Consider the following 11,118-nt stretch of genomic DNA (forward strand, 5'->3'; position numbering starts at 1 on the left):
CAAGCATTCCCATCCCTTCCAAATTTGGTCCCCCCGGGGCCAGGCATATTCATTAAGTTTTATCAGTAGTATATTGAATAGAAATGAAAGTGTTACTCGATCTATCTTAAGTCTTTCTTTTATCCTTTCACTAATTAAAAGACAGCACTTTCCACTCCGTTTTGAGCGTATCCATACAGCTGAAAGTTACTTTCATTGTTATACTAAATTGAGGATATTACATGGCCGCGCGTACGAAATATTTCACGATTGTGCGAAGCGAACGAGTGAAATATTTTTTCAACACGAGAAGAGAAATTTCGTATCTCCAAGCGGCCATGTAATATTCTATTTATTATATAAACACCAATGAACTACCAAACCATCTCACTTTAACAGTTTTTTTGTGTGAAAGGTGCGATTTATTATGTAGCCATAGCAACGGTGATATTTTCACATGTGATGACACCAAGTTTTCGCACTGAAGCTCAACTGGTATTTCATCGGTGTTTATATAATAAATAATAATAATAAACGTTATTTACATAGCGTCTATATCATTAACTGTTGTAGGCGCTTTACAATATCACAAAAAATGTATTAAAACTCTAAAAAATCTAACAACTACGTAGATGAGTATGGAAATTAAATAAAAATCTATTTATAAATTAAGAAAAAGCTTGGTGAAATAAATAAGTCTTTAAGTGTTTTTTGAAAGAATTCAACGAATCGGCATTTCTTAAAAGATGCGGGTATGCTGTTCCATTGTTGTCCTCATCCTGGTCGGTTATTGTATTTTAGTTTAACAAGCGTGCGTTTGAAGTGTCTATAGACCTGACAAATGTATGACATCCCATTTTAGGAGAAACCAATACATCCTCTCTTTTTTTTTTTTTTAATATAGTGCATATAGAATTGTTTCTTTTTCTCTAAGTGGACATTGATATAGCATTCACAGAACTCAATGGGTTTGTTCGCAAGTTAACTTGTAGGTTAGATTCTTTATTGAAAAATCACAAATTGAAGCCAGAAGCATACCCTATTGATGGTCTGAGTACCTGAGAAACCACACCCTATTCATCTGCACATGCCTACTCTAAAGTGTAAATATGGTAGTGCCCCACCTCTGGCTTGACGTAAAATATTTCTATCACGAAGCTTAGTGCTGTAAAACCTTGGAAAATTTAATATAAAACATTGCAGTGCACCTGCAACTGGTCAAACACAAATGGTTGGGTAGTCTGAGTGTGAAGTTGGGTAGTTTTAGCCTACGTCGCTGGAAAGAGGGACGGCATGATGACACGCCACGCGAAGAGTGCGCGCGAGGAAGGAGAAAGGCGCATCCCTCGAGATCTCATACGCGCGAACTTCCCCTTCTCCTTCAAACGCCCGGAAGTGGAAAAAAGAATAAGAGGAAACATCTTACCCTTTTCGTTTATCTCGCAAGCCTACCAGATTCAGGGGTTAATCTCGTTCCCTGCACTTTTCCCGCCCAGACCCAAAGCAAAAGGGAATGTCCTGAGAACTAAGGATGACCTGGGGTATGTTCTGATGCGATGTCATCCACCATCAAATTCCATTGTTTTCCTTTTCCGTAGCTTTTATTACGACTCAGTCAAACAACTGTCTCTCGGGGGAGCACTTAGGGGACATTAGGATTAGGGCTGTGCCTTTGTAAGTACCGGTCCATATACGGCTTACTTACCCTGGCTGCTGTTTGTCCAAGTGGGTCCTTGCAAGAATTGTTTGGAAATAAGAGTGCCCACCCCTCCCAAGCCCTGACCGTCTGTAGTTGTTTGTAGTTCAGTGCTTTAGTTTTAAAAAGTTTAGAAATTTCCTGCGCATTAACTGAGTTCCAAAAATAATATGTCCAGGTTTGTTATTTAAGGCCATACTTGGCATTGAAACTGTTTCCTGTCATCTGTTGCCACCGATGGCAAGCATGAACACGGAGTGAAAGTGGAAAAAATTGGGCTAAATTTTTCAAATTTTAATGCTATGCCTGTAAAAATCACCAACAAATCTATTATGGCTAGTGTTCCCTGATAAAATTTGTTTGATATCTTCTCCACATAAAATCCCTGACTGTTCAGGAGCATTTTGTGTACATGTATGGGTTAGGGCACTAAGTTATGACGTCACCTCAGAATTAACCTAAAACAGCAAAATCCTCGTGGCATAGCACCTTTAGGTACCCACTCTATTGCCATATCTCTGTTAAAATTCATCTTTTAGAAATTTAGAGAGTTTTTATTAGAAGCACCCGAAGATTGATAGTTTTTAGTTTTAAAGCTTATATTTTGTTATCTGCGATCCACGGTCAGCGGTAAATAAACCCTTCAAAATTTTCCCGCCAAAATTTTCGCATGCGCGAAACCTTTTCCTTTCAACTCCAACATGGCTGCCGCGATGGAAGAGAGGAACCGTTCACTTAAACAGGCCCTGATAGAAAGCCTCTCCGCCATTCTTTCATCCGATCAGCAAGCTCGACAAATGGCTGAAGAGCAGCTTAAACTTCTGGAAGTCACAGAAGGTAATAAATGTTTTGATTATAGATCTTGTCAAAACCTGATCGAAGAGGTGTACATTTCGTGAAATTGACATGTAATGGTTTTACCCGGAGACTGAAGATGTACCGTAAGTTTAAAGACAGCTTGAATTTACCACACAACCCCACTTAGAAGTGCTTTCGGTTTTATCCACTTTGGAAATGATCGACTGTTCCAGTGAAAAACTAAACTTAGTGCTCTAAAATACATGCACATGTAAGCGCTACCTTTTTATGCAGCAATCAGCATGACCGTGTATGAGGTTGCAAAAACTTTAGCTTATACATTGTAGTTCCTGTTGCAGATTTATCTGTGTAAAGTAATGGAACATGTGAATAATATGATAATTAAAATTTCTTGAATGGGAGTCGAAAAGGATCTTGGGTGACTGAAAGTGTACTTGAATCATTGGGAGACAGACCTTCGTTTTGTAAATTCTATACCGGCAATTTCGGGTTAAAAAAGAAGTTTACATGCAGTAATAAGCTTTAATAGCAACGCATCGTTGTAAGATGATGGAATTATCCTAGCAATAATATGAACAGTGAATATGGACAATCAAATGAAAGTAGAGGAATTAAGTGGGATACAAGTTTAAGAAATTGCATGTAGGCTCAGTTGTGTAATTTAATATTTCAGTAGAAAATAAGCTTATCAGTACATAATTGAGGTCATGCTATGGTAAAATCTGACAAGCAACAATGGTTTTGAAACAGTGACATAGATGAAAGGACTCAATGAAATGTTGACAAATGACATAGAAATGGGTTAAATATCTGCCAGGGACATGGACTACTCCTCAAAACGCAGCGATTTTGTTACAAATAGTTATGGTGAGTCCTGGGCCTCATCTTGTGGAAAACCGTGAGTTCCAGTCCAGAACCATCGAGTCCTAGTTCAAAAAACAATGAGTTCCTGGGTCTTTGTAACCACACAGTTAATCTGAAGACAGACTCCAAAACTCTGTATTACAGTTTAGTGAAATAAAAAACTCCTTCTATCGTAAAGCACAACAAAGACTAAAAGAAATAGACCTCGTTAAACAACAGCTGCAAGAACAGCCACAGAAATCAAACAAACAGGATATTCTACAAAAACATCTTTAGATAGGTCGATTGATCTTTGCATCCCAAGGTATGCATGCCACAAATTATTTTGCATCTTTGGCACTTTTTATGTGTCAGGGACACAGGACGCAGAGGTAACGAAATCACTGAAACATGAAATGACCATTTTTGAAATTCAGACTAGAGACATTTGTACCTCTTTAAGTGGGCCTCACAACTGCGAGTACGCCTGGAATAAGACCCCTCAAAAGTGACTCTTGAAATTATTTCAAAATCGCACTTTATTTGATAGTGAAATACGCGGCAAATCAAAAGGCAGATCTATTATTCTACAGCCAGAAATGTCCGCTTTTTCAAGGACCTTTCAAACCATTTCTTCCATAATGTAAGCAGTTCTAAATTTTTTTACCAAACATACACTGATACTGTTTTCCATGCCAATCCTTTGGTACTGACAGGAGAATTTGCCTAAAGGCAAAAAAGGAAAAAAGTCTGCATATTATAGATACATTATTTTGTATGTCCTTTTGTGCGTGAATTGGATCTCACTTTTTTATTTTAATCTCCTTTTAGAGTTTGGTGTCCATTTAGCAGAACTGACTGTTGACAGAACGGGTGCTCTTGCTATTAGACAGGTCAGTTATTCCATTTCCCACGTAAAAGCTACATTCTTTTAACCCCCATGAGGCCTATCTAAATTCAGTGCTCATTTATGCCGATTTGGTGGGGGGAACTCAAGTGTTAGTTCATTTTCCCTACATTGGTTTACTTTTATGTCGCTTTATAGCCTGCATGAAGGGGAATTTACGATCGTGGGTTAATATAGACAGGGAGGGGGGAAGGCGTAATAATGCTTTTGTGGTACATGTATTAATTCTAATTTATCTTTTTTTTAAACTCTAAATAATGCCAGAGACAAGCATCTTTAAAAAAAATAAAAGAAACTTATCTGTTATTCAATATTTTTCATTATTGTATCATGGATCCATGAAGCAGCTTTTGCTTTTCCTAATTTGAAATAGAAGTAACCATTAAGTTGAAGTGATTTTACTTATTTGCTGTTTTCAGCTTGCGTCAGTGATCCTGAAGCAATATGTTGAAGCTCACTGGACTGTCAATGCTGAAAAGTATAGAGACCCAGAGACAACAGAAGCAGTAAGGGCCAATTTTTAAAACATATTACCAGTGTGTCCAACCTTTTGAGTATATAAAATTGGGATTTCTTTAATCACTGTTGACTCACAAAAGTGCAGAAGGCATGAGCAGCCAGAGGGGTCAGGGCATTCTTCCCCCCCAAATTTTGAAATCTTGATGCTCTGAAAGACAACAATTTATATCTAAAACGTTGGCTAAACCGTTTATCATTTTTATGTTTGTTACTGTTTTCATGACTTCATGTACAAGGGAAAGTTGATTGTGTAACTTTGTCCTTTTTGAGGCGAAGGCAGAAATCCGGCGTCTGCTACCAGAGGGACTGCAAGAGTCAATCAGTAAAGTCAGGTCTAGTGTGGTAAGGTGCTATATTGCTATATATTTTTTAAAAAAGACAATAAAAAGTAGGTATGTTAAAGCCAGTATTTTTCTCCCCCTTATTTCCTTCTATTACAATATACTGCATTTTGCTATTAAGCATACGCACTTGTCGAGGAGGTTAAAAGACAAGTGGTATTACACTCTTTGATCTTACGACCATTTCTAATGACCCTTCAGGCATATGCAATCTCTGCCATTGCCCATTGGGATTGGCCGGAAGCATGGCCAAATTTGTTTGGACATCTGATGCAAGCATTAACAAGTGGAGACAGCAATCTGGTCCACGGAGCTATGAGAGTGTTAACAGGTACATTTTGTGTGTTTACAAGTTTTAACCCTTTAAGCCCCAATATCTACATACAAATTCTCCAAACTGATCTCTATACATTTCCTTTAAGAATTAGTTAAGAGAATTTGATAAAAGATCAAAGTATTTTCTCCTAGGTGATCATTTTATTAATCCTCATAACCTCATCTCATGATAATGTATGGATATCGTTAGGAGAAAATTGCTGTTGGTCACTATTGGGACTTAAAGGATTAAGTTTGGTTTTCAATTTATTCTATTGTGTGTATTGTCATCCTCAAGAGATATACATGTAGTGTAAGTATCTGTTTAGGCTGGTTTAACCAGTGACAGAGTGAGAGTCAGCGTCATAACATGTACTTAATGTCAGGGCAGTGGGAAACTGTAAGTTTTGTTTTCTGATGTTTGCCCAGGTCCTGATGTTTCCCTAAGAAAACAAAACTATCTGTTTTCCTGTGGAACCTGGTATTATTGGTTTTGTTTTATTCCTAGACTTTCACTTCCACAACATCAAAGAACAAAGAGAATCAAAACAATGTCATTGCATATAAGAACACAAATTTAATTGTCAAAACTGCTGAATGAATGACTTACAAAGTACTTCCCTTGCTAGTTGCAGTATCTACCGCTTTTTCCTCCACTAGCTGGAGTATCTCTTTTTGGATGGCCTCGAGAATCATTTCTGTTTAGCTCGAGATTCCATATGTCTGTGTGTTTTTGTGTTCATTCACAAAAGTGAATGAATGTTTTTCAATGTTGTTCCTGAGGTTAATGACACAATTTTTGGTTTTTGCAGAGTTTTGTCGTGAAGTTTCAGATATCCAAATGCCTCATGTTGCCCCATTGATTCTTCCGGAAATGTACAAGATATTTGTTCATGCAGATGTAAGACTCAAGAATAATAATAATTTAACTAGCTCTGATGAATTCCATGATTTGGGGAGCCAATTGTATAAGACAGACTGAGTCAGCCTTATAGCTGACAGTAGCCTATGCACATTTACAGTCACAGCCTCATTTGAGTATCTTATTGAGTAATGGGCCTTTCTTGATTTTTTTCTTGAGAGGTGAGGGTGGCTATACACAGGTTAGTTTACAAAGACAGTAGCTAGTGCTGAGGTGATTTTGTTCATGAAGTGACTTTTAGCCTTGCACTACACAAATTGTCCTAGCCAAGGAGAAACTCAGCTTACTCAGCTTTGACATGAAGGTCTTTTCCAGGAAGTAGGCAACAGGGCTGTTTTTTTTTTTAATATGGTGCCTGCAAAGGAAAGCTTTTAATTATTATTCCTGGTTGTTGATATTTGGTGAAGAATTGAAGACATGGTAAGCTGGGCTGTCTAGTGAACATGATTTAACGAGCTTCCTTATTTTCCAGTTTGTTGTATTGTAGACACTTTGTATAAAATTATGTACTTTGTTCAAGCCTATAATAAGTGTTTTAATTTATTTTTTAGCTATACAGCATTAGAACCAGATCCCGTGCTGCTGACATTTTTAATACATGTGCGTCACTGATTTGTGCCATGGCAGATGATAATATGGTGAGGATTAAATTAATAAAGATATTGATATACATGTAATAGTCTCTACTTACTTATTCAAGGGTTAGAGACTGGTGTGTGTGTTGTGCCAGTTATAAGTAAACACAGATGTATATTGTAGAGTGAACAAGGAATTCAAATTCAAATATGAGGACTTAACATGTACATGTATTTGAGCATCAAGTGCACTGTTCTTCTTGTACATGTAACTGAGCTTGATAATTGGCTCATAAACAGTGTACATGGCATATTAGAGATGGAACAGTCATGCATGTCTTGACCCTTTAAGCCCCTTAATATCTACATATAAATTCTCTTTACTGATCTCCAACATTTTCTGAAGGGCCTAAAGAAATTAGTGGAGAGAATTTGTTTTAAGATCTAAGCATTTTCCCAAACATTGGTTATCGTCTTGATTATGTATATATATATAGTCAGAAGAAAATTGATCTTGGTTACTCTTAGTACTTCAAGGGTCTATTACAAATAAAGATTCTGAGACCTCTTATACCCCTTATTCCTAAAGACTTTAAAACAATGACCACAAAGTGAATGGTACAAGTATACAGCCCTTTGCTTACATGCATAATTAAAAATTATTCCGCAAGTGCGCATTGGATATGAGTTGGCTATAATCACCTCATATCTAACAAGCGTGAGTGGAATAAAATATTGTTTTGTTAAAGACGCCACAAAATATCAAGAATTCTGCCTGAGTTTATTTGTAAAAACAACCAATTTTCAGCTTGTTTTTAATTTTGAGCAGATGAGTACAGTTACCATATTTGGAGAGCATTTTATAATGCCTCATATACCATGATGACTAAGCCAATCAGAGCAAAAGAACTGCATTATCCAATGATTCAGTTTTTAATAACAAGCATTATTGTATTTTTTGGGAAGGGGGTTGGGTGGGGGGGGGGGAGGAACCATACAGGTACATGCAGAGTAACATGTCAAGCGTGAATGAAAGATGTTGATGTGTATTCTGATGCTTTCCAAGTTTTTGTTCTCTCAGAAGTAGAGAAACTGAGTTTCATTGTTAATTATTTTTTCCAGAATAATGTGGCTTTAGTGATTCTCGCCATGCTCATCTTTTTCTCTCATGAGACACTCATCTCACAAGAAATGAGATGCGGCTTGTAACTTACTTTTGAACAGTACTGTGTTAATATTTGATTTTGATCAACGTTCATTTCAGGGCATTGCCAAAAAGATCCTTTTCCCCATTCTGCCACAGTTCACACAAGCATTTGTTCAGGTGTTGGCCTTACAGGAAGACAGTCCCACTGTTGATTGTGGTTTGAAGATGGAAGTACTTAAGGTTAAAAGATGATTCTTGAAACTTTGACACTATTGAAAGAGAGTTCAGCTGAAAGGTTTATGATCCTTCCAGGTCATCAATATTCTTGCATTGATAAGTTATGCTTCATGTACTCACAATAACAGAAGATTTTGCAAAACACTCTAAAGTAAAAATGGGTTATAAAAAATGGCATGTTGACAACAGCATGCTGCCATTATCAAATATTTATCATAATAATAATAATAATAACAGTAATGATAATAATAATAATAATAATAATAATACTTGTTCATTGAAATGCAAACGTGAGAGACACGCTGATACAATGTGTTATAAAGGGTCATTTGCATCAGTTGTTACTGTAATTGCCTCTTACTAACAGTTACATGGCTGCTGAAATTGGAAAACTACAGTGTGTATATAAATGACATACCTTAAAAAGCGACTTGGGACTTACCAGGAAATTACCAGGCCCGAAAGCTTTTTGTTTGCTGTGTTTGTCTGACCCATGATTGAAGCTTTAATCGTTTTGAAAAAACAAAAAACTGTCAGTTAAAGTAATCAGTTAGACTGGTTTGTGAACTAGGACTGGCACGACCATTTGTTAGGTTTTGATTTTAAAATTTGCCTACTGACTCCAAAAGTTATACAGACTTTTGAGGAATGGCATGGGCACTAAGAACATTGGAATTTTGGGACACCTGTAGCAAGAAGTTCATTTTCTAACATTATTGTTGTGGTTGTTGTTGTTTTTTTCTAATCAATTTTTGGTTAATTTCCAAACCTGGATTAAAACCTTTCAGGCCCTCACTACTCTGGTAAAAGAGTTTCCCAAGCAAATGGCTCCACATCTGATGGATATATTGCCGCATATGTGGAACACATTAACACAAAGTGCAGATCGATATGTTCGCACAGTTGTCAATTACACTGATGATGCTGATGATCCAGTGGATTCTGATGGTAAGAAGCATAATTATTTCAAATTAAGCACTTAAGGTTACCGATCACACATTGTGGCATCTGACATGGTATACCTGCCAACCTTTTTACATTTATAGGCATGACATTTTTTATCTTAAGAGTGCCAAGATTTTTCATAGGGGTCCGATAATATCCGAAGATGTCCGGAGACGTTCCGAAGACTTCCGAAGATGTTACGAAGAGTTCCGTCTTACACGAACACAGGAACACAAAAGATCATTGACTTCCCTACTAAAAAATGAGAATTCGGAGAAAGTTGATCTTCCATATAGACTTTTCTTTTCTCTCTTTGGTTCTGGTTTGTTTAAATAATTAATATATTTTTCAAAATGTGTCAGTTAATGCTGTAATGGCTCAAACTTTTCTACTGGGCGTGACAAATTGGAACACAGCCGTGAGTAGGTGTGAGATCCAAGTTTTCGATCCGCAGGCGTGACAATCACGCCTTAGGTGTGACACTTGGCAGGTATAACATGGTATAGTGAAAAATGATGGATGACAAGTTATTCTTTATCTCTAGTCCCTGTATTTACCAAAAATAAAGTCGTTCCTGGAGTAGGGTCTAACGTGCTTGTAAAATTGATTATTAACCCTTTCGGTATTGCCCAGTAAACAAAGGTATTGTGCTCAAACGAATGGTCAGCTAAAGGTATTATGCACTCAGTTGTGCGTGGCTTAAATGACACTAGTATCTCCAGTGAAAGAATGAACTGCTGTGAAGCCTTGCAAATGGGGAAGCTAGGCTTTCACCCCTGCGAAAATACTCTGGGCACAGTTGACATGAGTTTGCCATTCACCCATCTCTGATGATAACAAAAATAATACCCAAATTTTACATATTATTAATTTTCTCCTAGGTATTTCAGCAGTCCCAAGGGAAACTGAACACAATGCTTACGCTATTTTTTTTTTTTGGCGGGATGGGGGTGGGGAGCAAACAAGGTGTATTATGGGAGATGTGCAAATGAGGAATTTGCTGCACTTTGTAGAAAGCAGGCGTTGGGTAGAAAAATTAGCCGTCAATTTTCAAGATGAATGCAATTCAACTTCTGACTCTTTCAAAAAATATGAATATTATGCTAAAAATTCAAGTAATGCTGGTATAAACCGTGAGTGTTGTCCCTAAGTGATTGCGCCCATTCAATTCAATATTGGCTTATTCTGTGAAGGTTTGTCAACCGTTACTCCATTTAAGAAAAGTGAAACTGACCTCTTAAGACCCAAGGGATTTAATCCATTTCCGGCACGTACCTATATAGTTGCTTATGAAAATTTTCTTTTTCGTTTTTTTTTTTTATTTTTAGGAGAAGTGCTTGGATTTGAGAACCTTGTGTTCAGTGTTTTCGAGTTCATTCATGGACTTATAGAAACCCCCAAATTTAAGAAAACTGTCAAGAAGTTTTTAGATGAACTTATTTACTTCCTGGTGCTGTACATGCAGATAACGGAGGATCAGGTCAGAATAATTTTACTTAAGTATTGTACTACCCTATCCCCCGTAAGTCAGGGGTTTGCGGTGGTTGGGGTGAAAAGGGAGGGGAGGGGAGGGTTCAAAGCGATAGAAAATGCAGATAGGAACGTAAGCGCCTTTCAGTCAATTGGGAATCAAAAGGAATTGTTGGTGATTGCTATACTTTACACTTCTACGCTTTGTGATTGGTTAAATATCTCTCGCTAATTTCCTAACCAACCAGGAGAAACGAAAACCTATCGCGAATTGCTCGCACTTTTTCCCGCGCTTGGCAGTGGCTGCATGTATTCGGTAATTTCTCAACCAATCAGAAGAAACGAAAACTTATGGGGACTTGCTCGCACTTTTTCCCGCGCTTGTCAGCGGCTGCATGTATTT

General features: G+C 37.3%; 1 protein-coding gene across 1 annotated transcript in view; it reads left to right on the plus strand.

Annotated features, from left to right (window-relative positions):
• The first annotated feature begins 2,375 nt into the window (after positions 1 to 2,375).
• LOC140947441 (importin-9-like) overlaps positions 2,376 to 11,118 on the plus strand; it is a 31,170-nt gene continuing 22,427 nt past the window's right edge. The window contains exons 1-10 of the mRNA XM_073396548.1: positions 2,376 to 2,512; positions 4,169 to 4,230; positions 4,664 to 4,750; positions 5,034 to 5,105; positions 5,306 to 5,435; positions 6,232 to 6,320; positions 6,893 to 6,979; positions 8,181 to 8,303; positions 9,089 to 9,248; positions 10,574 to 10,725. Of these exons, the coding sequence (XP_073252649.1) occupies positions 2,377 to 2,512; positions 4,169 to 4,230; positions 4,664 to 4,750; positions 5,034 to 5,105; positions 5,306 to 5,435; positions 6,232 to 6,320; positions 6,893 to 6,979; positions 8,181 to 8,303; positions 9,089 to 9,248; positions 10,574 to 10,725 (1,098 nt within the window). The 5' untranslated portion in view covers position 2,376. The remainder of the gene's footprint in view (positions 2,513 to 4,168; positions 4,231 to 4,663; positions 4,751 to 5,033; positions 5,106 to 5,305; positions 5,436 to 6,231; positions 6,321 to 6,892; positions 6,980 to 8,180; positions 8,304 to 9,088; positions 9,249 to 10,573; positions 10,726 to 11,118) is intronic.

This window comes from Porites lutea, chromosome 9 (assembly GCF_958299795.1).
Source record: "Porites lutea chromosome 9, jaPorLute2.1, whole genome shotgun sequence".
Taxonomy (NCBI): domain Eukaryota; kingdom Metazoa; phylum Cnidaria; class Anthozoa; order Scleractinia; family Poritidae; genus Porites; species Porites lutea.